Consider the following 27,943-nt stretch of genomic DNA (forward strand, 5'->3'; position numbering starts at 1 on the left):
TCAGAAAGAAGCAAGCAATAAACACAACTAGTCCAGAAGGGATTCAATTAATTCTAAAACTTAACCATCCTATAGACTATGGATCCCACAATCATTCTATCCCATCCTTAAGAATTCTATGTCACTACTCAGACAACATGCTCAAAAACATAATCGCGAATAAACAAGAAGATTGCATAAGTAAAGAGATAAAGAGTAGAGAAACAAGGTGATAGACGAAATCAAATGCGGAATCTGAATAACTTGGAAAAATCTCGAATTACAAGTTTGCAGAAGAAAGCGGCTAAGCAATAGAGTAAACTAGGTTTTTCAGAAATGAAAACTTGAAGCAAAACCTGGATGTCTCGGGACAAAACCCTCGAAGACTTAATTATACAAAACGAAGTAAAAACGATAAGAGATGGGTCTTGAATCCACTCGATTGGCCCGTAGAGTGATAATGGGCCGAAGCTAGGCCTTGTGATTGAGTGAAACTCCAGACCGCTTGCAAACACTTTTTCTTCTCCTCTTCTCTTCCTTATGCTCAGCTTGTCTGGTTGAGTGCGGATTTGAGAAGACTCTGAAGACGTGATCGAGTGAATGGTAGAGTGATGTGGTCGAGTGCTTCAGGAGTCCTGTTGCTGGTGTCACTCGACCACGAGGCCGAGTGGTGTGATCGAGTGACCTGGTCGAGTGAATGAGGAGGATGGCAGCTGCTGTCACTCGACCACAAGGTCGAGTGGTGTGGTCGAGTAGACCAAGAAGATGGTGGCTGCTTTCACTCGACCACATGGTCGAGTAAGTGCTGCAGAAGGCACTCGACCTTGTGGTCGAGTATACTATGCTGACTCCGGCTCGTTTCTTCCAATTTGATCGCCAACAGCTTCAAATCACCTGAAAACAACTTAGAAATGGAAAATGTATGCAAACCTATCCTAATCATGCAAAGTATGCAAGAATGATGAAGAATGATATAAAACAGTGATGAATGTTTGAAACTAGACTCAAAACAATGATGGATGAATACAGAAAATATGCAAATTATAGACACATCAACGGTGCAAAGGACAGTTTGCTAATGTCTCCCGACGAGCTCTTGATTTCAGTGCTTGAGGACGGTGCTATTTCAGAGTTCTTCTCCGGTGAGTGTGGCTTCAACTCTGTCCTCGTGCAGCGTGATTCTTGTCGGTTCTGGTGTTGGCTCAGGTGAGGCTTATGTTCAGTGGTTTAGCTCCTCGCGGCGGGCCCATTCTCCCGATCTGAGAAACCGGTGGTGCATTACCGTGTTCTTCAGTCATCGCTGTTGTTCCTTTTGTGGTTTGGGCTCACCAGTTTGTCTTGGCGAGACGGTTCTTCTCTTCTCGGTCTCTCTATCTTTTTTTTCTCCAGCACCAGCAGTGTCATCTCTGGATAAGGCGAGTTACTCCATTGGAGGCAAGCCTCGGGGTCACTTTGGTGCTCTAAGCTTGTTTGTTGCGGTTAGAGGCGTTGGGGATTCTTGTTTTGGTGGTCAACGTGTCTCCTCCATTGGTGGGTTATTGAAGGTGGTAGCTTCTTCAGCCATGGGTATGGCTTCTCCTTGTCCGTTTGTCTTCGTCCTCGTGGCTTCTTCTCCGGTTTGCTTTAAGGTAGAGTTTTGTTGTTAAGGTGTTGTCGGGTTCGGTACTTGTTGCTTTGGTTTGCTCTTGGTGCATTGGCTAGGTTTGTTGAGTGTTGAATAGAGGCGGCGATTAGGTCTAAGTGGCGTCGCTATCTCGTTGAGCTAGTGTAGAAGTCCACGATTGCTTTTTCGTTTTTGCGTTAGTTCTCGGAGAAGCTGTAGGCTTCTATCTTGAGGTTTTGAGGGCGGGCTTTGAATAGATATGCTCGTGGCAACTACGATGAGGATTCCAGTTCTTCGGTTTTGTGGCAACCACGCAAATTTCCGAGCTTCGCGGACTCGGAATCGGTGTTTTTCCTCTTGCATCTTGGCCTTGACTGCTTAGCAGTGATCTTTTGCAACTTGAGTTATAATGTTGTTTTTTATTTTCGTAGATTGCTTTAATCTGTTTCAAGTTTCTTTTGTAATTCTATCAAAAATAAAAAATGGTATAAAATTTAACTTTTTACCAAAAAAAAAATTACTAAAAACATAAAACATGTCCACAGTAATTGTTATATTCATTTATTTACTTCATTTTATTTTATACTAGTATAATGCCTTCATGATAATTTTATTTTATAATATTATACTCTAGACTAAAAAAAGTTCTTTTTCTAATTATGCATAGAGCATAACTTTAACAATATCTTGTTTGGAATTAGTTAAGATTATGGATAATCAAAGACAATTTTATAAGATGTTTCACCTGAATGCACGATAATTAAGAAATTTTTTTAATAACAAAATCTTTAATAAATGTGTATTAAAACAAGGAAAAAAAGAAAAAAAATATAGTGAAAATGCAAAAGGCCAGTTTAAAGAGTGGCCAACTTTATTGTTCTCTTAATCCACTTAAATAGCAATCATTAACAACTTTTTTTGGACGTATTATTAACAAGGATGTAGAATTAGTCTTTTGAAATAACTTGACCAAAATGCTTTTTAGTTATTTATTAAATTAAAATATATTAAATACTTGCCTAAAAATCTGAGAACATCTTATAAAATAGAACAAAAAAAAAAGGCTGAAACATCTTATAATTTGAGACAGAGGGAGTAACGTTTTATCACGATCATAGCCACGAAGACTCTTGTTTTCGTTTACAAGCAATTGAATGCCAAAAGTACACATAGCCGTCTTTGGAGACATGGACTCATATCCCAAATCCTAATCAAAGGAGTTAGTGCTTTGACGTATAGAAAACACATTAATTAAAGAAAGATATCTCTTAAACTTTATGGGCAAGAAGAAGATATTTATCACCTGACACACACAAACAAAAAATAATATCTAGATATATGTACAGTTATTGTTCTTGATATTATTGTGCCCATTTGCATTAGACATGGCAGAAAAATGAACACGTCATTTTTCAACTAAAATAACTTTTAAACTTATTAAAAAATTCGAAGATAAATTGTTATTCGTCGATGCTATACGAAATACGAGGTTTCTTTTTTAACACCTTCTTTGTACAATAGATATTGAGATTTACATCTTCTGCTCTTTCCGACAAAAGCCCATCTCTTCTGTCTTATTTTCTTCTGAAGGTTCTGTTTTTTTTTTCATCAAGAAAATGATACTAGTAAGTTTTCGTTAGCATTTCTTTTTCCTTTTTCTTTTATTTCGTTCTTTGGACAGTTTACCTCCACGTATTCGTCTCTGGTAATAATCTCCATCACAAAATCTCTCTTCTTATTATGGTTTTATTTTTTGTTTTTGTTTTTGTTGATATCTGATGATAAAGCTGCTCATCGATTGCATCGATTTGTATTTCTTTTACACATCAAATATGGATTTGTACTTGTTTCTGGGTTTTTATTTATCTGGTGTAACTGTAAGTATAATTTGTGGAATTTGCTTGTTCTTTTTGTAGAATTCACTGAAAAATAATGTGATCCTTACCATTGTTTGATAAAACTTTGTCTGCTCTTAGGTTTGATTTTCTTGTTTATTCCAAATTTTGAGGTTGTGTGAAATTGGTGAAGAGAATTTTGAGATTATCCACTTGTTTGGTGCTCATGAGCTCTAGTTTAGTGTTGTGTTTGTTTTGGATTATGGTTTATGGATCATTGTTGAAATAAAGGATTTTACTTCTCAGGTGATTTGATCAAAGCCTCTGGAGAAGATCTCTGTAGGTATAATGTCTGAAGAGGTTATGGTTTTGGGTAAGAGTAACAAAGGAATCAGCAAGACTTCCTCGGTCCATCCATATGAATCAGCTTGGTTAGGTCGTTGGACTCAGTCAGGTAGTGAAGTGAAGTTTCATGATGGTGAAGCCAAGTGCTCTAAGGAGTTGATTAGGCCTGAAGATAATAATAATAATGTAAAAGAGAATCATGGAGTCGAGGTCTTGCCGTTTCCTATGTTCAAGGTTTCTCAAAAGAGAGAGACTACTACTAAGCCGTCTTTCCATGGTGATGTGGGTTCAAGCTCGAAAGCTATGGTTAATAGAATGCCATGGATGTATCCGCAAGGAGAGAATTTCAGTTCGAGTAACCGTCTTGATTTCCCAGTTCAAGAAAAGACTACTCAAAACTTGCTAGAGTTGATAAGACCGGTGAGGATTTACGCAACGGTTGATTCAGTTAACTTGCCAGAAGAAGATGGTCATCAGCTGTTGAAGGGGTCGACGGTTTCCATGAAACTGAAAGGGAAGATTTTTGGTGGGTATCTTGATCTATTTCCTAATCAAGATCATTGCCATAATAAAGGAGGAGCAAGGTTGCAGTCTCTAGAAAGCTCAAAGGATACCGAAGAAGATGGGCCGAGAAAAAATGAATCATCGGCAGAAACTGATACCTTGGAAATGGATAGACTTCAGAGGATACATCTTTCCGGTATGTTTAAAACCTTAAGATACATGTTTTAAGGTCTTTTTATAAGCTGCTTGCTCTGAGTATATTTTCATACTTTTCTGATTCTCATTCTTCATGGCAGGCTCCATTTCTTCGTCATCAACTAAGGTATTGTTCAATCTACAGGTCTACATATTTATACAAAAAAAAGCGTCTTGTCAGTTGTGATTGCGAAAGATGTTGAAACCTTAATCATTCGGTCTTGGGGATTTTGCAGGGCAAAGGAATAAAAGGTGATTCAGCCATTCCCAGGACCGAAATACCCGACATGAATGAAGAACCACCTTTGGTTCCAGATAGAGAGAATTCAGTAGATGGACATCAGGGAGAAACAAGCAACTCGGCTACTCAAAGTATGAATGTGGAACACTTTCTGTCCAGAGACTGCAAACGTGTGAGGTTGGAACCAGAAGTAGAAGCCAGCAGTAGATGGGTCAAGCGTCTGAAAACAAGCGCCTCGACCTCCAGCAGACATGATGAAACCAAGAGTCTGAAGATTAAAGAAGCATCACTGGGACAAAAAGGGAACAATAACCTATTCCTTGAAATCTTGAAGTCCGGAATCAACAATCTCCAACCAAGAAATCAAGAACCCGTCGTTTCACAAAGCAATGATCTGAAACAGGGAGGAGATGACATTACACTTCTGCATCCATGGATCCAGAGATGGTGCAAGAAGAAATCTACAACAACAGATCAACCAGGAGGGCAAGAAGTTAGCTTTGAGCCAGAAAGCCAAAAGGAGTTCGAGAAGAAACAGTATCCGAGTATTGCAGCCATGGCATTGATGGGGAAGGCTCTGAGCGGTTTAAACCCATATGGTCTGAGAAAAACCAACTCTCTGATGGTCTGGAATGCAAGGGATTTGAGGTAGGAAAACAAAACCATCATCCTCATCTTCCCTTGTTTATCATTACAACGTAAAGTCAAGAACTAAATAGCACGCTTGCTACAACCAAATTCGTGTAAGATTTTGACAAGTTCTACGTTATGTGTCAGTCTGACTATTCTTATAATAGTTTCACTATATGTATGAATACCTTGTTTGCATCATAAATATTCCCTGTTAATCGTAACCGCATCAGTATTTTGATTTGTTACTAGCATTACCTATGCAACCAACATAACACAATTTCTGATTCCGTATGAACTTTTAAAACAATAGTTCCTTCGGATCAACGTCTAAATTGAGCTAAACATTGAGTCAAGCAAGACTAGAGAACAAAATGAAAGGAAACTTAGTTCCTTTCGCCATCAGATCTCTTATCGCCTTCCTTGCAAGCGACCCATTGATCTACATGACACACACACATACTCATCAGGTCACAAAACAGTAAACAATTGGCAGAACCAATACTGATGCAAATATATTAAATAACTATCCAAACCCATCAACCTAACACACTATAAAGAGCTAAGCAAGGAAAAAGTTGGAAACTTTAAAGAGTTGGTTACCCGTCAGAGAGAATAGAAGGAGTGATCAATTTAAACTTGGGAGCTTCAGACATAAGCTTGTCATAAGTTGCTTGATCAAACAGAACCATGTTGTTCACCTTCTCCTTTTGCTTTCCTTTGCTCCACTTCTGTTGAAATCAAGAAATGAGAAACGTAAACAAAACAAAACCCACCAGAGTTGGCTAGAAACCTAGTCCGAGGAATGTACGGATCAAGAAAAATGATGTGATTTGAAGGAAAAAGGACCTTCTTTTTCTGCTTGCCGCCACCTGATTTAGCTGGTTTAGAAGATGTTGGTGGAACTTTATCCTTCTTTGGTGCCTGGAATCAGCGAGAGAAACCATTTTTTAGATTTCTCATTCACACGAAAAACAGATATAGAGAGAGAACCCACCATTGAAGTAAATGGACGATGAACAGAGAGAAGCGGCGCTTAGAGGTGTCAAGCGGGCCTATAGTCCATGGGCTTTGTCCAAGTAGTCCAGGGCGGGCTGGCACATCATTTTTCATGTCCATAAAATAGCGGATCTCGCGGACAAGTCCAGGCGGATTACGGGTTATTACGGGTTTTGTCCGTGGATTTGCGGGTCAGCCCACAGACTACAAATATTTAATAAAAATAAATAATTAATATAAATAAATAATACTTTTACATAATTCTGAAAATATATATGTGAAATATATGAACATATACGAAATTTAATGTATAAAATTATAAGATTTACAAAGAAATTAATACTAAAAGTTTTTTTTAAAATTGAAAAATTGTTAATTTCAAATTTTAAAATTAATTTTATTTTTTTAATTATTTTTAAAATATTAAAACTAAGCCCGCGGGCCGGGGCTTAGCGGGGCGGACCTGGACATATCAGTTTTGCATGCGGTCCTAGCCCTTTAACCCATTGGGCTTAGCGGGGCGGACCTGGACATATCATTTTTGCCCGCAGTTCTAGTGGGCCGGTCCGTCGCAGTCTCACAAACTTAAATGCCAACGCGGGCCGGTCCTGATGGACGCGGGCCGGCCCAACTGACACCTCTAAGCGCTACAATGGAAGAAGGGAGATTTAATCCCTATGAGCTATTTTTGTATATAAGAGGACAAAACTCTGCGTATTCGTTACAAATAAAAATCTTTAAACGACCAATTAATTGCGAAAAAGACCCTCAATAGATATATCTCAACTTTTCATAAGGAAGATTAAAAAAAAAGGAAAAAACTTTTAACTCTTGAGTTAAAAATCCGTTGATTTCATATTTGTTATTAGCGGATGATAATGTATATTATTTTGTACTGTATATATGATCGAAGTCTAATGTAAAAAGATTTTCTGGATTTTTCTCGGGGAGTATTTTCATATCCGTATAATCCGTAAAATGTGTTTTCTGACCTGGACAAACACGTAGGATTAATTCCAACCTAAATTCCAAAAAAAAGTTAAATGAAAATTTTATATTTAGTGCCTGGAATCGTAGTTAAGGGTGTTAGTCGATCGTTATGGTTGTTGAGTCGGCGGATACGTGTTTGATGATCCGATACCCGAACGAGTACTCGTTTACTCGAGATTTCCCGACCGGATATTCGAGCTGGTAACCGGTTATCGAAGTTTACCCAAATACCCAAAATATTTTTATATATTTCGATTATTTTGTATCCGATTATACCCAAAATCTAGCAAAATACTCGAAATTTAACCCAAATCTCTGAAAATATATAAATAATTATGTACATACATTATACATGTATACGAGTTATACACGACCGAAACCTTTGCCGTTTTAATATTTTTCCATCACTTGGGTTTAATGGGCTGCAAATTTCATCTCAATAAAATGACTATCCCATCAACTGAGATCGGGGATGTTACAACTTCACCAACCCCGTGCTCAATTGTATTCGGCCGAAGAGCATTGATCAGGTCATACGAAAATAATTCTTTTATTCTGATGCATACATACGTACACAAACACATGCAAACATACATAATTTTTTAGGTTAAATATGAAGATGACCATACACAAACGGCCATTACCAAGGCTCAGTAAGGACAGTCATAATAACAGTGGCACGTCTTATATATGAATCCCTCGCAACGACCATAAGCATTAGGCCAGGGGTATGCCTGCTTACAGTACCTATCGCAATTGGCACATGATACACCAGAGTTCCATCGATTGCAAATCGTATTACCTTAAACCCAAGGAAGAAAAGAACAAAAATGTGATAATTTGGTTAGGCATTTTATAATATATGAGATGGCGAGTGCACACATGTTGCCAACCTCTAATTACCTGGAAATGAGAAGATGGGCTGCCGGATCCACGGACCATATCGTCTAGCTGGCGCCTGCTCATCCTCATTAGTAGCCCAAACAATTTCACCCTCCGAAAGAGGCTTAAAGTTGCGCTTCTCAGCTTTGATTACATGAACCCAAATGTATAGCCAATTTTATAGCAATGACATATATTGAAAAATATCGTGTATCTTATAGTCCTGTGCTACATATTGTGAATATCTCTAATTATCTAGCTTTAATGTGTAGATAGATATGTTTTATCACCGATAATGAGAAACATATATAAGAAATAAATCGGTATGAAATATGTAGATGTTAACTAGTTTGATATGGTACCTATTGCTGGAGAGAAAGCATTGAAAACAATTGTGAAAATCAAAGCAAGCGTCACCATTTCCTTAGCCATATCTTAGTTTAGGTCTTGCTTGATCTTGTTGAAACCAACCAACTCTCTGAGGGTATTTATAAGGTTAAAGTGTGAAAGAAAACTGTAGACACATATAGAAAAAAAACAAAATAGAAGATAAGAGAGAATTACAGAGTGTAGCTTCTGTGGATTATCGCCTATTGCTCTTAATATCTACATCACAAAAAATTGGTTACTTTAGTTAGGTACTTTAAAAAATCTGCACGTTGTACATGTCTGTAGTAAAAATATGTAGTACAGACATGTACAACGTGCAAATTTTTTAAAGTACCTAACTAAAGTAACCAATTTTTTGGTAATGAAGTATAAACTCCTAAACCGCTGTAGAACCCTGTGGAACTAGAGGATTCCAACACATGTTTAATGACAAGTTATCACCCACACAGTTTGGTAATTTGTCGGTAGACTACTTCAAAGAAAAACTGAAAAGAGAAGGATATTAGGAACACCCCCAAGAACTTTTCCGAGAACACAAATAAAAAGAAGAAACAAAAAAAACGAAGCTTTCTGTCAACGGAGTCGACACAATGAATTTTTCAGTAGTCTCCTTTTGTCGTATCCCAGCATTAGATGAGCAGTAAACCACTGTTTTCATCTCTATCTTCTTGTGAAGATCATAGCCTATGAGGTCAAAGTCAGCAGCCACAAAATAATCTATTTGTTTCTTCTCAAGGTTAATCTTCAAAGCCTGCAGTAGTGAGGCCACGGTGAAAAACATGTGTTAAATGTTACACTAGTCTAACTTAAGATTGAAAAAATTTATCAATTTATAGCCACAAAAGGGTATTTGTGTCGAGACACTAAGGGTCATTTATACAGAATAAAAACAAGCTTTGTGCCGTCGGAATCGACACAATCAATTTGTCGGTAGTCTCCTTTTGGTCATATCCCAGTACAAGATACAGCACTAAACCGCCATTTTCATCTCTATCTTCTTGTGAGGATCATATCCTGTAAGGTCAAAGTCAGCAGCCACAAAAGAATCGATTTGTTTCTTCTCCGGGTTTATTTTCAAAACCTGCAGTAGCATGACAACAAACAAAAACACAGTAAGGATAGGTGAATATGCATTCCGCGATGATCATTGTTAGCGATACTTACAGGAAAAGGTTTAGGTGGGTTCTGAAGTTGCTCTTGCAGAGGCCTTACATGAGTTTTGTACACATGAGCATCCCCAATAACATGGATAAAATCACCAGGAACAAGATCACACACGTGAGCCAGCATGCAAGTAAGAAGAGAGTAGGAAGCAATGTTAAATGGCACACCAAGGCCCATATCCGCTGAACGCTGATACATTTGACATGAGAGTTCCCCTTCTGCCACATAGAACTGCAAAAAAAAAAAGAGGAAAAATAAATCAAACTCATTGTAATTGTAAACGAAAGGATTTATAAGTAAAGTGCAATCAATTACCTGTGCAAACATATGGCATGGAGGAAGTGCCATCAACTTGAGGTCAGAAGGATTCCAAGCTGACATTATAATACGCCGATCATCAGGATTGTTCTTGATTTTGTCAATTACATCTAAGAGTTGATCAAAACCTTGACCAGTATAATCAGCGTGCATATCTGTGTACCTGTAAAACAAGATAAAGATGTTTCACCAAAAACAAATCCATCCAAACAGAGAATAAAAGCCAACATATGCATTAAAATGATACGGACTTAGCACCAAAGTGTCGCCATTGAAATCCGTATACAGGTCCAAGGTCGCCTTCCTCTCTCTCTGTCAGACCAATACTGAAATTATGGTGGATAAATCAGTGAGAAGGTCGTGACGATCAATTTTTCATTTACCAAAAGGATATTACCCATCGAGATACTCTCTTGACGCATTCCCATCCCATATGTGGATACCTTTTTCCTGAAGAACCTGCCGATGTATAAAGTGTATCAGAAATATAGCCAATTCAATTGCATAGTTTTAGAGAACAGCAGAGACACTCTGGCTTAATCATGGTGATGTAGTATCTCCTTTTTTACCTTTGCATTGGTTGAACCACTTATAAACCATAGAAGTTCCTCAACAACACCTCTCCAAAAAACTCTCTATACAACAGATGCAAACAGATTGCGTGAGTCTGAATATGAGATAGTGTAGATACGCAACTGCCACCAAATTAAAACCAGGAAATACAATTGAAGACAAAGCATTCTCCTTGAGTCAACGTGGAAAGTTAAGGAAAAGTGAGCATACCTTAGTTGTCAGAAGTGGAAAACTTCTGCGTAAATTGAATTTCATCTGTTTTCCAAGGAAATGTAAGAAGATCATTTAACCTTAGTAACCAACAAGAAAGATTAAACACATAGAGAGGGTTTTACAGCACCTGGCAGCCAAATTTTGATAATGTACCAGTCCCGGTCCTATCATTCTTCGCATTGCCATTAGAGATGATATCTTCAACCATATTCAAATACAGAAATTCCTCATGCTGATCAAATACCATCTTGGGAAGAAACAAAAACTTCTTCCCATCAAATTGAAGAGACTGTGACACATTGCTTTCATCAGTAGAACTTTTTACACGGACAAAAGTCGTGAAGCAAAACCGAAGTCCATTTTCAGTTACTGGAAACGATGAACACCAAGGCTGATAAACAGATGTGTCAACCGCAGGTATAAACGTATCACATTCAATACTTGTATCAATCTCAGTTAAATGGATAGCATCACAACTAGGCCTGTTCAATGCTTCCCTACACAAATACAACCAACCAACACTTAGTTCCAACAACAAGATTACAAATCACCAAAAGGGATGAGAAATCAACACATTACCTCAATATGTCACCACCTCCTATAACAAAAACCCTCTCAATAGATAAACAATACGGCGGTGCAGCTAACAAATCAAGAGCAGAATCTACACTACTGCAAGTGACAACATTCTCAGTGTTAGCTATATCAAACCCACCAGAACGAGTTAGAACAACGTTAAGCCGACCCGAAAGCGGCCTATGCTTAATTGGAATAGCCTCCCAAGTTTTTCTACCCATCACAACAGCATTTTTCTTAGAGGAATCTGAAGTGGTCAAAGTAATGTCTTTAAAGAACTTGAGATCTGTAGGCAAATTCCATGGCAATTTCCCATCTTTACCAATACCCATTTCTTTAGTTGCAGCAACAACAACTTGGTAAGTCCTTTGAGGCTCTGAAGCAAGTCTAGTAGTGTCATTGCCATTTAGAGTTGTTGTTGCCATGGTGGAAATCAAAACCTTGGAGATGATACTTGCAATAGATGGATTGCGATGGCTATTACAAAGCCAAAGCAGAGACTGAGAAAATCAAACACAAGAATCAGATTCAAACAATTGAAGAATCGCAATTTGAAACAAAGAGCGTAGACGTAAGCAAAAGGGTGTGAAGAAGAGATTAGTACTGACCGATTTAAAGGCGAAAGGAAGAATCTTTGAGTGAATAGGAAAATACCCAGAAGAGATTATCGAAAACCCAGAAGAAAGGTAAGGATTTGAGAGACGAAATCAGGAGAAAGTAGGTAAAGGCTACTTTTTTTTTTTTTGGTCAGGAGTTGAAAAGGACAGGAAGAGAGGATAAGCGGGAGACAATAGAGGGAAACGCCCGCCGATTTGTAAAACGCTCCAAGTAGACGACGACCGGACGACGTGTCTCTATCGTCCAACTAAAACAGAAGATCGAGTAAAAAAGGTGAGGGTCGGATTTTAAAGGTAAAACCACTATCCACTACTGCGAACCATTGTTGGAAAAATCGCTAGGCGCTAGTTGGGTGTTCGGTATGGGCCTAGCGATTAATCGGAAAATCGGATTAAAATCAAGAATTAATCGGGGATTAGTTTTAGGGTTATTTTAATATTTTTAAAACATATTAATCAAATATTATTTTCAAAATTGCAGTAAACACATATTGAGACAAATTTTTATGATTTTAATTACAAATTTATTATTTTTATTAAAATTTGAACATAAGTTATTGTAAAACATTACAAACTTCCAATTCAAATGATTGAATAACAAAAATAAAAAGTTTTTCTATACTTGCAATCTAAAAATAATCGGGGTATGTAAGATTAGGCAGGAAATAATCGGATTAGGCGGAAAGTAATCGGATTAGGCGGAGAGTAATCGGGTAACTGATTTCTTTAGGGGATTAGTCATTAATCGAGGCGGATAGGGTGGGCCTAACGATTAAGCAGAGAGTAATCGGACTAGGCGGAGATTTTTAGAACAGAGCGGTGGCTATGTGAGGCAAAATGAAACTTTCGCCTACGGCCAGTTTTTTTTGGAAAAATTGTAAAGACTTCATATACTTTTGTCTATTGTAATAATTAAAGGTTCACTTCTTTGTATTGAAACAACGTGATACTTATAATCTTGGGTATAGTTTATATGGTCTTTTAAATTAAAAACTGAATGAACATAACAAATCAAACCTTAGAAATTATAAATTACTATTACTAATATATTCATATTCTAAGATTAATAATGCCCGACATTTTATAACAAAGAAGGGATAAAAAATTATGTTCTAAACTAAATATTTTGTTTTATTTTTATTCTTTATTCATGTAGAATTTTAATTGTTATTTTAAAAGTTTTTGTTTTAAATACCGCCTCCGGCCTCCGTATCTTTAGGAACGGCCCTGGCTGCGAACAATGGTTTTAAATGGACTAAATGATTGCGGACACCAAATCGATTCGTGAACATGTTGTTTTAATTAAATGATTTTTTTTTTTTTCATCATATTAGTTTGTTTTGAATTCATCATATATTTTTTTTTTATGCATGTTGAAGTTAGTAATTAATATGGATTTTTATCATATTTATATTTTATAATATTCCCTCTTTATCAAAATAATATTTTTTGGTTAAATATACACTAATTAAGAAAGCTTGTAAAATTACTTTAACTTGGTAAGAACATGTGTCATGCACATATAAATTTAACGCTATTTAATTTTTTTGAATAGTTTTATGATTAATTGATTGTTACGTAGTATTAATGCATTATAGTGTAAATGAGGAAAACATAGTAAAATTCTGTATAAAAGATTACTTTATTTTTAAACAGTTATTTTTGGTGAAAATATCACTTTAAGTGATGCAGAAAGAGTATACATATAATTAAATAAGTTGTGAAAAATAAGATTAAAAATTTAAGAATTAAACGAGAGAAAATTAAAATTTGAAGAATATGTGGTCATTGAAATAGAACGGTTTAAGTTGATGCTTTTAGGACCACAATTTTTAGTTGGCTAGTCCTTTTTAGACACTTCTAAAATTTAGTTGGCTCTGCTAGATCTTTAAAGGGGGTTGTGCCACAAAACATTTCAAGTAGCACCGACAAAAGCTTCGTAACCTTATGAGCCTTTGGCTCGTTTAATGATGCTTCTTTGAAGATTGGTTTCTTCTCTGTCTACTTCGTTGTTTTTATCCTAATTTTTGCCAAGGAACTAAACCTTAGGTATTGCATATGTAATTCCTAACATTTTTATTTTATATGATATTTACCCACTTAGTAGAAAAAAACAAAAAAAAAAAACATTTCAAGTAATACTCCATTCAAAATATTTCTTTTCATGTCGTGGTAGAGTGTTACCTTGACGTGGTAGAAGTCATCATCTTCATAATGACACAACTCTTAGTAAAAATTGAATGGATTCTAATTTGACCACTCGTGCAAAATCTTATCAAAACCCACATTTTCTATTTGAGAATAATCTTAAGTTACCAGTTTAGTTTTTTTTTTGGTATTGCGACGAGCTGAACAAAACGAGCACACAACAAGAAGAATTCGTGCATCCTCTCAAAAAACCTAATCGCCGTTTTTCCTCTCTTCGTCTTGGTTTAGTTCTGACCGGCGCGTGGCGGCTCCGATAGCGCCGGCGTTGGTCCCTTGTCTTGTTTATTGTATTTGCTTTCCTCGGCTGTGAAGCATAGTGGTTTTGGAGAGGGTTTTGAGTTGTCACCGAGTCTCAGATCTGGAAAGGTTTGGCTCAAGAAGACCGGAATCAACGTGCCTCAAGGTCGATGGTGTAGATGGAGTCGCCGTTCTCGCTACAGCCTCTTTGTGTGGTTTCTCGTCTCCTCGCTGGTCATGTGTTTCATTTGTTTGGAGCATCGGAGGCTCGGTCCTTCTTCCTTCTTCGGATCTGAGCGACAACGGCTCAGTTCTCGGTGGCTTGGTAACTCTCTCTCTCTCTCGTCTCTCCTGCTTCGTCTTTGTTTTAGGATGGTCTAATCGTTGGTTTTGGCTGGATCAATGGATTTAGAGGTTCCTAATCTACGGGTTGTGGTACGATCTTGTCGTGCAATCCGGTATTAGGTCTTTTGTGGCCTCTTTTCTTTGATTTGGTTGTTTGCTCGGTTGGATTGTGTTTTCTTCGGAAATGTATCTTGGAATTTGCTTGTGGTTCGTCTCTTTTTGCCCTTCCATGGTGTCTCCAGGCTGAGTGTTCTTTCGGTTTCCTCATTTTGCAAATCACGGATGGTCCAGTTCACCCACTTGTTTGGGTTTCCTCCGGTTTTGCTAGAAGTTTGGTTTGGTCGTCTTCGTCTCACGGTCAGCAGGATCCTTTGTCAGGTTCTCTTAGTTTAGTTTATTGTTCTTGGACTGAAAGAGTTGAGCAAGTACGCTCATCATCCTTCGTCAAATTCTATGTCAGGTGCCGCTATTCGATCTTCTTTATCTCGGCAATTTCGTTGTTCTCATGTCTAGGCTTAATTGGGATTATCCTTTTGTGGTTTCCCTTGTTTCCGTAGATTGTAATTTTATTCGTTTTTTGTCTTAAAGTTTCCCTCGTTTGGGCGTAGTTTCCCTCGTTTGGGCGTAGTTTCCGGGTGTTGGGGTCGGATCCCACACATCTTCGGTAGGATCCACTTGGATCTGTCCACGTCATTATTACATAATAATCCTCTTGGATTTCTAGATGTTTCATTGCGAGAATCGAGCTCGACCTGTCGGAAGTTCGATTCAGTTTATTAAAGAGCTCGATCTTTACCAGTACGGAGTTCGCTCTTATTCAATATATAGTTCGCATAAAAGAAGGCCGAAGCGAGGAGAATATTGCTCGAGGTTCGCGGCAGCGTCAAGACGCAGGAGTTCGGAGTCAACAAGAAAGGGTTCGGAAGATCCACGCAAAGCCCAAGATAGTTCAAATTCAAGCCGTTTCGGTCAAATTGTAACCTACATGATTAATTCGGATCAATGCAATTATGAGCAGTAAATGACCGCATTGATCATGTTTTCTCTATAAAAACAACCTCAAACGCGTGTGTTTGAGGGGAGAGAACAACTTTTTCCTCTTACGATCAAGCAATTCAACATACTTTTTATTTTACAATTTTGCAAGGCTTTTTACTATTTTATTCTTTCCAAGTTCTTTCGCTTTATTTAGTTTCTTGGTTACTTCCCTTTTCAATTCCATATTTTCATTTGTTGATTTTAGAGTTTTCTCCACAAATATACTTAAAGACAATCGAGTGTGAATCCTACATCCACATTTTGGCGTCGCCTGTGGGGAATTACCGCAAAACTCTTTGATCTCAAAATCTCTTTTTTTTTTAACCAATAAACTATGGCTGATCAGCAAGCTTTGAGCAATGCAATTGCCTCGCTTACTCAGTCAACCACCGATCTGACTAATCAGATGAGTACACTCGCTAGTGCCAACGCCACTTTTGGTGAAAAGTTAAACTCAATCGAGCAAACTTTAACGAGTGTTCAAAATACTCAAAAAAATTTATCAAACGCGCAGAACGTTGTTTCAAGCCGTTTAGATAATTTGTCCTCAGCACAAACGACAGCGTATCAGCGCAAGCTGTTCCAAACTCCCACACTAAACAGATCCGGGAGCACTCAAACTCCTCCTACGGGCCGTCCTGCTAGTACTAGCAATCAGACAACCGTAGGAGATGGATCCAATCCAACCGGGGATGAAAATCCCCAAAATCAGGGCAATCCTGCTATTGACGAAGGACTCCTTATGGAAGAACCTGATGTCATCCTTTCCGATGATTTTGTCAAAGTTCGTCAAGAGCTTGATGAGATGAAGTCGAAGTTTCATCAGGCGACTAGTTCGGCACCTGAGATCGATCGAGTAATCGAAGAAACTTGACGAACACCCTTCACTTCGAGAATCTCGAACCTTCGGATCAAAGATTCTCGAAAGGTCAAATTACCAACTTACGATGGTAAAGGTGATCCTAAAAATCACCTCACTGCTTTTCAGATCGCTGCTGGCAGAATTGATCTAGAACCAGACGAGGAAGATGCCGGATATTGCAAACTATTCTCTGAGAATCTATCCAGATCGGCTTTATTATGGTTCACTCAGTTGGAGCCTGAATCTATTGATAGTTTTAAGGAATTGTCCTCCACATTCCTAAAACAGTATTCCATGTTTATGGAAAAGGCAACCTCTGATGCAGATCTATGGAATTTAACCCAATGTCAGAACGAACCACTTCGCAAGTATATCGCTAAATTCGAAGAAGTGATAGCCAAAATTCTTGGGGTATCACCCGCTGCTGCCCTTTCTGTTTTAAGGAACGGACTTTGGCATGAATCCCGATTTCGGGAAGAAATCATCGTCAATCGTCCGAGCACTATCCAAGATGCTTTATTCAGAGCTACTAATTGGATGGAGGCAGAAGAAGAAAAGCTTAGCCTCGCTAAAAAGCATCGGCCAGCAAAATTGGTTGTTGGAAATCCGACTAAAAAATTCGAACCAAAAGATCAAAAACGGTTCGGAGTTAATCCTGCTACTAATGTCGTAGGAAAATCCTCCCCAAACAAAGGAAGATACAATTCTTCTAATACATGGGTTAGAGATGAGAGTGCCTATTGCGATATTCATAGAGTAAATGGGCATTCCACCAAAGATTGCAGCGTACTCAAAAAGCACCTCACCGAACTGTGGGCAGCTGGAGAGCTCGCTAACTTCAATATCGGAGAGTTTGTGGAATCTTATCATAAAGAAAAAGAAGATTCCGAAGCGTCCAATCCTCCTGAAAAGAAACACAAGCCCAATGGGCCCGGAACTCCGAATACTCCTAAGAAAAGGATCGATGTTATAATGGGAGGATCCAAATTGTGCCGAGATTCGATCAGATCAATCAAAAGACACAAGAAATCAGCAGCAATTCAAACCGCTGTGGGTTTCCAGTCAAATGAACAAACACCTTCTATCTCTTTCGACAATTCGGACACTCAAGGATTAACAGGACCTCATGACGATGCTCTTGTGATAACTTTAGGTGTCTAATTGATACTGGAAGCTCGGTAGATCTCATATTTCTAAGCACTTTGCAAAGAATGGGAATCAGTAAGGCTGACATTATCGGTCCACCGGCACCATTAGTAGCTTTCACGAGTGACACATCTATGTCCTTGGGGAACATAAAACTACCAGTGCTCGCCGCAGGGGTTCCTAAAATTGTAGAATTTATTGTTTTCGACCGTCCGGCCGCTTACAACATAATTCTCGGAACTCCGTGGATTTATCAAATGAGGGCTATACCTTCAACTTATTACCAGTGTGTGAAATTTCCAACTCCTGCAGGAATTGGAACCATTCGTGGAGATCAAGAAACGTCGCGATCTTGCTACCTCATGGGACATCTTTTAAAGCTTAAATAGCAATTAGTGATAAACGCGAAGCAAGAAATCACTTCGTGTTACCCAAGTGGTCTCAGTTCAAGTGAAGTTACCACAAAAATTGATATTGATTTCGAATTTCCAGATCGAAAAGTAAAAATCGGTACTACTTTAGATTCAGAAATCAAAGATCAGTTGGTAACATTTCTAAAAGAAAACAAACATACTTTTGCCTGGTCGGCGAAAGATATGCCTGGAATCGACAAAAGTATCATTACCCATGATTTAAACGTCGATCCCAGTTTTAAACCAATAAAGCAAAAAAGAAGAAAACTTGGTCCAGACAGAGCTCAAGCAGTCAATGACGAAGTCGATAAGCTTTTGAAATTGGTTCCATCAGAGAAGTGAGATATCCGGACTAGTTAGCAAACCCCGTGGTAGTCAAAAAGAAAAACGGAAAATGGAAAGTATGTGTCGATTTCACCGACATTAACAAAGCTTACCCGAAAGATAGCTTTCCTCTCCCACATATCGATCGGCTCGTTGAGTCAACAGCCGGAAACGAACTCTTAACTTTTATGGATGCATTCTCTGGATATAATCAGATCATGATGAATCCCGAAGATGAAGAGAAAACATCCTTCATAACAGATAGAGGAATCTATTGTTACAGAGTTATGCCATTTGGTCTAAAAAATGCCGGTGCAACATACCAACGTTTAGTTAACAAAATGTTTTCAGAACATTTGGGCAAAACGATGGAAGTATATATTGATGATATGCTTGTAAAATCTCTTAAGAAATCCGAGCACATCACACATCTCGAGCAATGTTTCAAAATTCTGAACGAGTTCGGAATGAAATTAAATCCCGCTAAATGTTCCTTTGGTGTGCCTTCCGGAGAATTCTTGGGATACATAGTCACGGAAAGAGGGATAGAAGCTAATCCTAATCAGATTAACGCTTTCCTTACTATGCCTTCGCCAAGAAACATAAAGGAGGTCCAACGATTGACAGGCAGAATTGATGCATTAAATCGTTTCATATCGAAGTCTACCGATAGATGTCTCCCCTTTTATCAAATTTTGAAAGGGAACAAAAAATTTCGTTGGGATGATCAATGCGAAGCAGCGTTTGGTTAGCTCAAAACTTATCTGACAACACCGTCGATTCTCTCAAAACCTGAATTAGATGAGAAACTTTATCTCTACATTTCAGTTTCTAACCATTCCGTAAGTGGGGTTTTAGTTCGAGAGGACCGAGGTGAGCAAAAGCCAATTTTCTACATAAGTAAATCTCTTACTAGTCCAGAAACGAGATATACCATGATGGAGAAATTAGCTTTCGCAGTGGTCGTATCCGCTAGAAAACTCAGACCTTATTTCCAATCTCATCCTATAGAAGTACTAACTTCCCATCCGCTTCGCTCAATTCTTCACGGGCCAAGTCAGTCCGGAAGGTTAGCAAAATGGGCAATCGAACTCAGTGAGTACGATATAGAATATAAAAAGTCGAACTAGCGTAAAAGCACAAGTTCTGGCTGATTTTCTAACCGAACTACCATTAGATGATGGAATCTTTGTTGAAACGGACTCTACGTGGAAATTACATGTAGATGGATCTTCTTCTAAACAAGGATCCGGAATCGGCATTAGGCTCGAAACTCCGACAAAGGAAATAATTGAGCAGTCATTTCGGTTAATGTTTCCAGCTTCGAACAATGAAGCAGAATACGAAGCTCTCTTAGCAGGACTTCGGCTTGCTCTTGCGATTGGAGCAGAAAAAATAATAGCTTATTGCGATTCTCAGCTAGTTGTAAACCAGTTCGCTGGAGATTACAAAGCTAAGGCTCCTTGAATGGAAGCTTATCTTTCGGCTGTCAAAAAGTTAGCCGGAAAATTCAAAGAATTCGAATTAGTTCGAATACCTAGAGGAGAAAACACTTCGGCAGACGCTTTAGCTGCCCTAGCTGCTACCTCAGATCCTGAACTCAAACAAGTTATCCCCGTTGAATGTATTTCCTCGCGAAGTATTTCGGTTGAAGAAACAGAAAACGATAACATTTCGGCGGCCGAATACATCGAAACTCCAAAACAAAGTTCCGGAAATAGTTCACTTGTCATCACCAGATCACGAGTAAAGTCTCAAGATGACGAGCTTACTCCACCATTGGAACTTCCTAAAAGAAAGTCAAAAAGAAAGTTAAAGGATCAAGAGGTTCTCATTAAAGAACCATCTCGAACCGAACAGTCACTTACAGGTGATGTAGAGGTTCAGGAGACAATTGAAGATCTTGACATTCCTTCCGAACCCGAACCAAGGAAGTTTATACTCAAAGATAATACTTCCGCTAATGATTGGGGGGCTGACTGGAGGGTACCCATCAAAAATTTCATTCTTAATGGAGAACTACCATCTGACAAATGGCAAGCTCGCAAATTAAGAATCATCAGCGCTAAGTATTGTATAATTAAAGAGTCATTGTACAAGCGAGGCGTTAGTGATCCTTATCTTTTATGTATTTTCGGACCCGAAATTGAAATAGTGACAAGCGAGGTCCACGAAGGGCTTTGTGGTAGTCATTCTTCGGGGCGAGCAATGGCTTTCAAAATCAAACGATTAGGATATTTCTGGCCAACTATGATTTCAGACTGCATTGATTACGCCAAATGGTGTAAAAAGCGTCAGATGCACGCTCCTCTTATTCACCAGTCATCTGAAATTCTATCACATATATCCGCTCCATAGCCTTTCATGAGGTGGTCGATGGATATAATCGGTCCGATGTATCGTTCAACACGAGGCGTCCAATACTTATTAGTTCTAACGGACTATTTTTCCAAATGGATTGAAGCTGAAGCTTATATAAGCATACAAGATTCCGTAGTAAAGACATTCTTGTGGAAACACATTATTTGTCGCTATGGAGTTCCCTACGAAATAGTAACGGACAATGGTCCTCAATTCATTTCAAATGATTTTGAAGATTTCTGTTCCGCTTGGGAAATAAAACTTAGCTACTCAACGCCGAGGTATCCTCAAGGAAATGGACAAGCGGAAGCCTCTAATAAAACCATTCTCAGCAATCTTAAAAAACGCTTGAGTGCTCGAAAAGGTGGATGGTATGACGAGCTGCAACCTGTGTTGTGGGCTTACCGGACAACCCCGAGGCGGGCAACGGGCGAAACTCCATTCTCACTAGTTTATGGGATGGAAGCCGTAGTCCCGGCCGAGCTAAATGTCCCAGGTTTGCGCCGAAGCGAAGCTCCACTTAACGAAGAATCGAATTCTAAATTATCAGAAGACGTTCTCGATACAATCGATGAAAGGCGAGACCAATCCCTTATCCGACTTCAGAATTATCAACAGTTGACCGCTCGATACTATAACTCAAAGTTGAAAACAGACCTTTAAATGTAGGAGACTTTGTTTTAAGGTGAGTGTTCGATAATACAAAAGAAGAAGGAGCTGGAAAACTCGGTATTAACTGGGAAGGCCCTTATCAAATCGCTGAAAAAAATCTGAAACGGTGTATACCGTTTACAAGACCTTGATGGAAATCCCGTTCAAAGGCCTTGGAACATAATCAACTTGAAAAAGTTCTATTGCTAAAGCAAACACATTCGAACTACGATTTGGCTTGATCCCATTCTGGGGACGTAGGCAGCTCGCTAATCACGAGTCTAGCTATAACATAAAAACAAAAATATTATTCCAGTCATGGAATCCCTTTTTTTTAAAATTCGATATTTGAGCATGAATATAAAGATACGTTGCTAACAATGTATAAATAAATATTTCTTGCTAAGCTAAGACCGGATCTAGAAGGGTCTTGAATTACGGAACAACTCCGCTCCTTGACCAGTGAAGTCAACGATGCTCATAATGCAACCTGGCATGTTTCCGTACTCCTGAAGTCCTAGTTCGATCCAATTGGAAGGATGGGCTTCGAGGCGATGAAGCTCGCGAGATATGTCGAGGCGACGCTTCTCTAGCTCCATTATCCGTCTCCTAATCTTTTTCTTCTCATCTTCGAGCTCATCATGCCGAGTGATAAGCTGAAGAAAATAAAACGCTACGTTTAGCAATAACAAAAAGAAGTTAATCACTAGGATGGAAAATACCTTATTGATAAACTCCTCAGCCTTAACACGATCTTGAGGCAACAATCTCTCGATTAGAACGATCGGAACCTGAATGCTAGTTCCCTTCTTCAATATTTGTGAATCTTTTGGTTCGCCGGATTCTCCTGATCTTATAAGCTCGATGTTCGACGTCCTCGAAGGATCAACATTCATCACTTTGAACAAGTCTGAAGGATTCTCTGATGAGTTTTCTCCCTTGAACATTTTTGTAGAATTGTTGTTGAAATTCAATGACAGACTACAGCCACTTTATACTCGAAAAATTATTCGATTGCATTTAAGAGGATTAATTGACGATTTCCCAAATCTGAAATTACGACTTCCATGGAAAATGTAATCGAATTAATTACTAATTATATTCCCTAGATTAAACGCATTAAATGAGATTTGAATAAATCGGCGAATTTAGAGCGAAAGGGGAAATGTAGTTAATATTGTTGGTCCTCTAACCCAATAGTTTCTACATAATATTAAAAAAAAAAACTAAGAAGGAGGGGGTTCGCAGGAGGAACTTCGTCTGATGGCGAACCATCTTCGCGTTCGTCGGGTTCGAGGCTCCTTTGGTAGATATGCCAATGCTTCTTCAGGAACCTAATGTGTTCTCAAAGACAGCCGGGAATGCGGGCGATAGAATCAAATCCCCTCCTCTCCCAGTTGTGAACGTCCGACTCCAAACGTCGGATCTTCCTTTCTGCTCTAGCAATCCGATCCTCAAGGATACGGCGTTTCGCTCCAAGACGTTGCCTTTCAGAGCAGAGGAAAACGTATCTTTCCGTGATCTGTAAATAACAGATACATTACGAATTTATTGAGTAAAACCTTGAAACTATTGGTACTAGGTTCAAACCTGCTCCATGAATTCATGGCACTCGATCTGCTCCTCCCGGGACATGGAAGGAAGAAAACAAGGAATAGCCACCCCTTGTGGAGTGAATCCATGCCCCGACGGGAAAAGAGATTCACTTGAAGGGAATCGTGGTGAGTTAGGACCGGAAGGTTCGCCTTGGTGAGAAGTCATCTTTGATCTAAAAAAGAAGAATTACAAAGTTCTTTAAAAGAAAATCTATTGGAAAATTTCCAAAATCTAACTCTCCTTATATAGAAAAAATATGTAAGGGCACTCACTCGAGTATTTATTGAAAAAGAAAGTTAAACATCAATCTATTGATATAACTGTTATGACCTCTCGGTTCTCATGTACATGCACAAATAAGACCTACGAAATATAGGTTATTCAAGTATCACTTAACACCTAGTAGGCGAACTTAATTTCGAACTCGAAATTCGAAGAAAATCAATAAATGGTATCACACCTTTTTATCTCTTAGGGAAAGCAAACAGTTCTCACTAGAGATTTTCCTAATCGAACACATTTGAAATATCACAAAGTGTTCTTGTAAGCCGAGTTCTAACCTCGCAACCGAGAGACCGAGGAAAAATTCCAATGTTTTTTCTTTAAAAAAGGCAAGTAGGTCTGATCAGCCTATCTCTCCTATAATCCTGAACCACTTCGATTAGGAGGACTTTGCAAACCCTCCAGGTAAAATCGATGGTTTCCACCAAGATTAAATATTTCTTCCTAAAGAAATTTTAATCGAAAACCCCCTTGGGCAAATTATTCAAAACAGTAATAGAAGCCCCCCTCGGGCAGAAAATTTGGAAAAGAAACAAACGGCCCCATGGCCAACAAAGCGAATTTCATGTCTTTAAATTAAAGGGACATTCCCCACATAAGGTGAATGCAATCACCATCATTCATTCACAGGCGAACCGCCTTCTTCCCTTACTTGACTTGAGACTAGAGCACCCCCAACGTCATCGTCTTGAGTCACGAGAACCACTTCAGGGTTAAGCGAGCTAGCATCGAGAGGAGTCTCGTTCCTCGATTCAACACCGTCTCCCATAATCGAGGAGATGACAAGCCCCTGTTCAGAGAGCCCCTGAGCTCGTCCCAAGGAGATTCTGTCAACATTGGTTCTGAACTCATTAAAATGAGCGCGAGGAGAACCGGTTAACACCATCTCGTCCAAAGACGAACCAATGTTTAGTTCGGTCAATGGAGGGGAATCAGCGAATTCAGAAGCAAACTGCTGCAAATTCAGATATGGCTGAGGAGCGGTATTTAGCTTAGCTACAGTCTCAGCTAGCTCAGCACCAACCGTCTCTTTCTCTTCAGCCAAATTGACTTTTCCGTCCTCTATCTCTTTGATCAAATCGAGATTGCTTTTCATTTCATCGCGTTCGGAGTTGAGCTTGTTCCAAGCTTTGTCTGCAGCGATAAATTCCTGCACAGCAAGAAGAAACTTTTGCCCAGCTCCCTTAACTTCCTTCCGAGCATCATGAGATATTTTGCGAACATCGCGATCTTTCAGTTCGGAAAGAGATTCATTTTTGCGTTCGAGCTCCTCAGCAGCTGCATTAACCTTATTAAGCTCTGATCTCAGAAGCTCAATCTCGCCTTTTGCGAAGTTATGATCAGCAAGGGCAGTCTCTAGCTTTTGCTCTGTCTCAATCAAATTCCTCCTTGTCTCCTCGCCGGATCTTTCGAGTCTCTCGATCTCTTCTTGGTGAGCCGAGTCAAGGCCAGCAGATTCCTGCACAAGCCGACTGGAAGATTGCAGTTTTTCAATCTCTCCTTCAGCGGCAACAACTTTCTTGGAAACTTTATCGAGCTCCTCTTCGTAAAAGTTCACAATGCCATTCACATCCAAAGTTGCCTAATAAAAGAAGTTTCATCGTTTAAAACAAAAAAATATATATATTTTCTTTCAAAATCGGCTGTTTGAAGATGCAAACAGTCAAACCTGGGAAGAGTGAAATGAATGACTGATGTACATCTTCTTGATATCAGGCTTCCACCAATCAAAGGATGGAAGCTTCTTCCCAACACGGGTGTGGAAGCACCTAAACATATTCCCGATCTTCTCTTTATCTGGAATAAAGTTAGTTGTGTGAGAATTGAGTTTTCTTTAAAAGAAAGAATCTATTAATCTCAAACAACAAAATAATAGTTAAAGGTTACCGGCTTGAGACGAAGCTCTGGCAACCAGTCATGAGTTCGAAGATGATCGAACCCTAGAGGTATTGCCTCGGGGGCACCTAGGGGGTAACATTCCTGAACCCAGCGGTTCCTTCAAAACAATTCCTGAATCAGGATTTGCATCCTGAGTTTCAGCAGGTTCAGGAATTGGAAAATTCGAAGGAACGGCTCTGCCCTTCCTTGTGCTCTTGGGACGTCCCTGGGGCAGGGGTCCAAGTTCCTCAGCCTTCCTCTTCTTCATAAGAGAAGTGTCACTTGCAAGGCCTTCCTCCTCAACGGTGGCAGCGGCCATGTTGTCTGCTGCTGGGATGGAGGGAGAAGCATTGATCACAGCAACCGCCATTGACTTTGAACCTTCAAGAGATCCATCGTCAACAAGGAGAGTTTTCCGGTAGACTTTGTCGTCCTCGGTGGAAGTTGTGTTTTTCTTGTTTTTCCCGATTAGGGAAATCTGATCTTTAACCTTTTTGTTTGCCTCTTTGATCTTTCTCCTGTCTCGGGCATTCAGACTCGAGAGATCAATCTCAGCAGGAGGAGGGTCGACGGGGCGAGTAAGTGTCATTCTGACAGAAAATCCAGCGCCGTGAATTCTTTCCAGAGTAAAAGAATTCCAATTAACTGGCCTCTCCAAGACGGCCTTGTAAAAATTGAGAAAATCGACGGATGGAACTGGTCGAATCTGAGGACCTGCGAGAAAACAAAAAAAAATGTTGAAACACAGGTTGAAATAACAAAGGGAGCTTATTCAGTTAAGTCCCAATTTCTACCCAAATTCGATGACCAGTGAGTTCGAGGGAGTTCGGAAGAACTTTGAATAGAAAAATTATTTATGCGGAAAAAGAACCAAAACTTCCTCAAGGCGGTGTCCTTTAAAGGAAGGCCATCAATGAGATTCCGATCCGCATTTGGATAAAGGGTATAATACCCAGAAGTTCGGGATTCGCGAGCTTGGAAAAGTTCTAGGAGTTCGCAAAGTCCCAATGAGTAGCCCGCCTCCGCCGCAACAGTGAGGGTACACAAAAGATACCGGAGCATGTTGGGCGACATCTGGGAGAAAGCAATTCCCAGATTGTTGAGGTAGACGAGAAGCACCCCAGGAAGGGGAAGGAATAAGCTGCACCCTTTGAAATAAATTTCATAGGCGCATCAGTAACCTTCTCGCCCCGACTCTGGAGACTCGAAGGGCTCCAGGACTACCATCTCTACCTCATGGGGGATGAGACATAATCTGAGAAGATTGTTGAGAGAATCGATAGTTGATTCACTCTGGGGGTGAAGATCAAACCCATCTCCGGTTTGAATCTGGGATTCGGACCCTTCACCCATGAGAGCTTCGAGATCGTCAGCCTCGTATTCGCAGAATTCGGAAGAAAGGTTCGACATTTTACGAAAGGGATTTTTTACCAGAAAGAAAACAGTGACTTCCGTAATAAGAATGAAGGTTTTCTAGGTAAAGAAGATAAGATGGAAAAGTAATATTACCTCTTAGAACCCTAAAGTATGATGAAAGACCGCCTCGAGAATATTGGGAAGTGGGACAGTTTTCCCCGTGGTATTAATATAAAATTAAGAAATTAATGATGATGGTTGTCAGGAAAATCAAATCATCTGATTATCTGAGATCAGCGTAATAGCGAAAAACATGGAATAATTCCGGAATGTTAAAGATCTCGAGTCATTAATTACAGTTTACTTAAGTCTTCCAAGCCGAGCATTCAGCTCGCAAGACTTGGGGGCTAAATGTTGGGGTCGGATCCCACACATCTTCGGTAGGATCCACTTGGATCTGTCCACGTCATTATTACATAATAATCCTCTTGGATTTCTAGATGTTTCATTGCGAGAATCAAGCTCGACCTGTCGGAAGTTCGATTCAGTTTATTAAAGAGCTCGATCTTTACCAGTACGGAGTTCGCTCTTATTCAATATATAGTTCGCATAAAAGAAGGCCGAAGCGAGGAGAATATTGCTCGAGGTTCGCGGCAGCGTCAAGACGCAGGAGTTCGGAGTCAACAAGAAAGGGTTCGGAAGATCCACGCGAAACCCAAGATAGTTCAAATTCAAGCCGTTTCGGTCAAATTGTAACCTACATGATTAATGCGGATCAATGCAATTATGAGCAGTAAATGACCGCATTGATCATGTTTTCTCTATAAAAACAACCTCAAACGCGTGTGTTTGAGGGGAGAGAACAACTTTTTCCTCTTACGATCAAGCAATTCAACATACTTTTTCTTTTACAATTTTGCAAGGCTTTTTACTATTTTATTCTTTCCAAGTTCTTTCGCTTTATTTAGTTTCTTGGTTACTTCCCTTTTCAATTCCATATTTTCATTTGTTGATTTTAGAGTTTTTTTCCACAAATATACTTAAAGACAATCGAGTGTGAATCCTACATCCACACCGGGGATATCTTTGTTTTCCGCCCGCTTAGTGTTTCAAAATCGTATTCCACCCTTGTTTTTTACTATCTTTATAATATAAAAGAAAATTTCTAGAGGAAAAAAAAAAAAAAAAAATA

The 27,943-nt window shown here is 39.2% G+C and overlaps 6 protein-coding genes across 10 annotated transcripts; 2 read left to right on the forward strand and 4 right to left on the reverse strand.

Annotated features, from left to right (window-relative positions):
• Positions 1-3,071: 3,071 nt before the first annotated feature.
• On the forward strand, positions 3,072-5,573 carry LOC9322286 (F-box protein At2g16365). Of its 3 annotated transcripts, none has more exons than XM_021032021.1 (4): positions 3,072-3,459; positions 3,724-4,462; positions 4,563-4,588; positions 4,698-5,573. In XM_021032021.1, the coding sequence occupies exons 2-4, from the start codon at positions 3,766-3,768 to the stop codon at positions 5,352-5,354; spliced, it is 1,380 nt and encodes a 459-aa protein (XP_020887680.1). In that variant the 5' UTR covers positions 3,072-3,459; positions 3,724-3,765; the 3' UTR covers positions 5,355-5,573. The 3 variants fall into 3 exon arrangements, with proteins under 3 accessions (XP_020887680.1, XP_020887679.1, XP_020887681.1); XM_021032020.1 differs by having other exon boundaries at positions 3,072-3,287; XM_021032022.1 differs by having other exon boundaries at positions 3,072-3,207.
• On the reverse strand, positions 5,562-6,515 carry LOC9320234 (40S ribosomal protein S25-1). 3 transcript variants are annotated; one of them, XM_021032023.1, is made up of 4 exons: positions 6,330-6,483; positions 6,182-6,256; positions 5,936-6,063; positions 5,562-5,754 (listed from the first exon to the last, which is right to left on the reverse strand). In XM_021032023.1, exons 1-4 carry the CDS (start codon positions 6,330-6,332, stop codon positions 5,685-5,687), a joined length of 276 nt encoding a protein of 91 aa, XP_020887682.1. In that variant the 5' UTR covers positions 6,333-6,483; the 3' UTR covers positions 5,562-5,684. The 3 variants fall into 3 exon arrangements, with proteins under 3 accessions (XP_020887682.1, XP_020887684.1, XP_020887683.1); XM_021032025.1 differs by having other exon boundaries at positions 5,562-5,774; positions 6,330-6,459; XM_021032024.1 differs by having other exon boundaries at positions 5,587-5,774; positions 6,034-6,063; positions 6,330-6,515.
• A 1,332-nt stretch (positions 6,516-7,847) lies between these two features.
• LOC9322287 lies at positions 7,848-8,735 on the reverse strand. The gene is made up of 3 exons (XM_002886175.2): positions 8,566-8,735; positions 8,225-8,347; positions 7,848-8,123 (listed from the first exon to the last, which is right to left on the reverse strand). Exons 1-3 carry the CDS (start codon positions 8,633-8,635, stop codon positions 7,972-7,974), a joined length of 345 nt encoding a protein of 114 aa, XP_002886221.1. The 5' UTR covers positions 8,636-8,735; the 3' UTR covers positions 7,848-7,971.
• Positions 8,736-9,399: 664 nt separating this feature from the next.
• LOC9322288 (bifunctional dihydrofolate reductase-thymidylate synthase 1) lies at positions 9,400-12,310 on the reverse strand. Its single transcript, XM_021032890.1, has 10 exons — positions 12,046-12,310; positions 11,441-11,937; positions 10,989-11,358; positions 10,859-10,903; positions 10,645-10,710; positions 10,473-10,534; positions 10,327-10,401; positions 10,073-10,238; positions 9,758-9,988; positions 9,400-9,674 (listed from the first exon to the last, which is right to left on the reverse strand). The coding sequence occupies exons 2-10, from the start codon at positions 11,860-11,862 to the stop codon at positions 9,564-9,566; spliced, it is 1,548 nt and encodes a 515-aa protein (XP_020888549.1). The 5' UTR covers positions 11,863-11,937; positions 12,046-12,310; the 3' UTR covers positions 9,400-9,563.
• Positions 12,311-14,572: 2,262 nt separating this feature from the next.
• On the forward strand, positions 14,573-14,945 carry LOC110230167 (the record flags this gene model as incomplete). Its single annotated transcript, XM_021032177.1, is given in 2 exon segments — positions 14,573-14,753; positions 14,756-14,945. Coding segments are annotated over 2 exon segments (306 nt in total), but the record flags the coding sequence as incomplete, so codon positions are not given.
• A 9,188-nt stretch (positions 14,946-24,133) lies between these two features.
• LOC110230168 lies at positions 24,134-26,805 on the reverse strand. Its single transcript, XM_021032178.1, has 4 exons — positions 26,577-26,805; positions 25,471-26,109; positions 25,187-25,314; positions 24,134-25,099 (listed from the first exon to the last, which is right to left on the reverse strand). The coding sequence occupies exons 1-4, from the start codon at positions 26,803-26,805 to the stop codon at positions 24,134-24,136; spliced, it is 1,962 nt and encodes a 653-aa protein (XP_020887837.1).
• Between the last annotated feature and the right edge of the window lie 1,138 nt (positions 26,806-27,943).

This window comes from Arabidopsis lyrata (assembly GCF_000004255.2).
Source record: "Arabidopsis lyrata subsp. lyrata unplaced genomic scaffold ARALYscaffold_3, whole genome shotgun sequence".
Taxonomy (NCBI): Eukaryota; Viridiplantae; Streptophyta; class Magnoliopsida; order Brassicales; family Brassicaceae; genus Arabidopsis; species Arabidopsis lyrata.

Bases quoted from the DNA above. Each gene is read 5' to 3' on its own strand.
- LOC9322286 (XM_021032021.1), top strand. From the start codon at position 3,766: ATGTCTGAAGAGGTTATGGTTTTGGGTAAGAGTAACAAAGGAATCAGC. The intron at 4,463-4,562 runs GTATGTTTAAAA...TCTTCATGGCAG, and splicing joins TCAGAGGATACATCTTTCCG to GCTCCATTTCTTCGTCATCA. The intron at 4,589-4,697 runs GTATTGTTCAAT...GGGATTTTGCAG, and splicing joins TTTCTTCGTCATCAACTAAG to GGCAAAGGAATAAAAGGTGA.
- LOC9320234 (XM_021032023.1), bottom strand. The intron at 6,064-6,181 runs GTCCTTTTTCCT...TGATTTCAACAG, and splicing joins GCGGCAAGCAGAAAAAGAAG to AAGTGGAGCAAAGGAAAGCA. The intron at 5,755-5,935 runs GTAACCAACTCT...GTCGCTTGCAAG, and splicing joins CCTTCTATTCTCTCTGACGG to GAAGGCGATAAGAGATCTGA.
- LOC9322288 (XM_021032890.1), bottom strand. From the start codon at position 11,862: ATGGCAACAACAACTCTAAATGGCAATGACACTACTAGACTTGCTTCA. The intron at 10,904-10,988 runs GTGCTGTAAAAC...CTTGGAAAACAG, and splicing joins TATCAAAATTTGGCTGCCAG to ATGAAATTCAATTTACGCAG. The intron at 9,675-9,757 runs GTAAGTATCGCT...ATGCTACTGCAG, and splicing joins ACCCACCTAAACCTTTTCCT to GTTTTGAAAATAAACCCGGA.
- LOC110230168 (XM_021032178.1), bottom strand. From the start codon at position 26,805: ATGTCGAACCTTTCTTCCGAATTCTGCGAATACGAGGCTGACGATCTC. The intron at 26,110-26,576 runs GTTACTGATGCG...GTTTTCTCGCAG, and splicing joins TCCAGAGTCGGGGCGAGAAG to GTCCTCAGATTCGACCAGTT. The intron at 25,100-25,186 runs GTTTGACTGTTT...TTCTTTTATTAG, and splicing joins ATTCATTTCACTCTTCCCAG to GCAACTTTGGATGTGAATGG.
- LOC9322287 (XM_002886175.2), bottom strand. From the start codon at position 8,635: ATGGCTAAGGAAATGGTGACGCTTGCTTTGATTTTCACAATTGTTTTC. The intron at 8,348-8,565 runs GTACCATATCAA...ATGTAATCAAAG, and splicing joins TGCTTTCTCTCCAGCAATAG to CTGAGAAGCGCAACTTTAAG. The intron at 8,124-8,224 runs GTAATTAGAGGT...CTTGGGTTTAAG, and splicing joins GCCCATCTTCTCATTTCCAG to GTAATACGATTTGCAATCGA.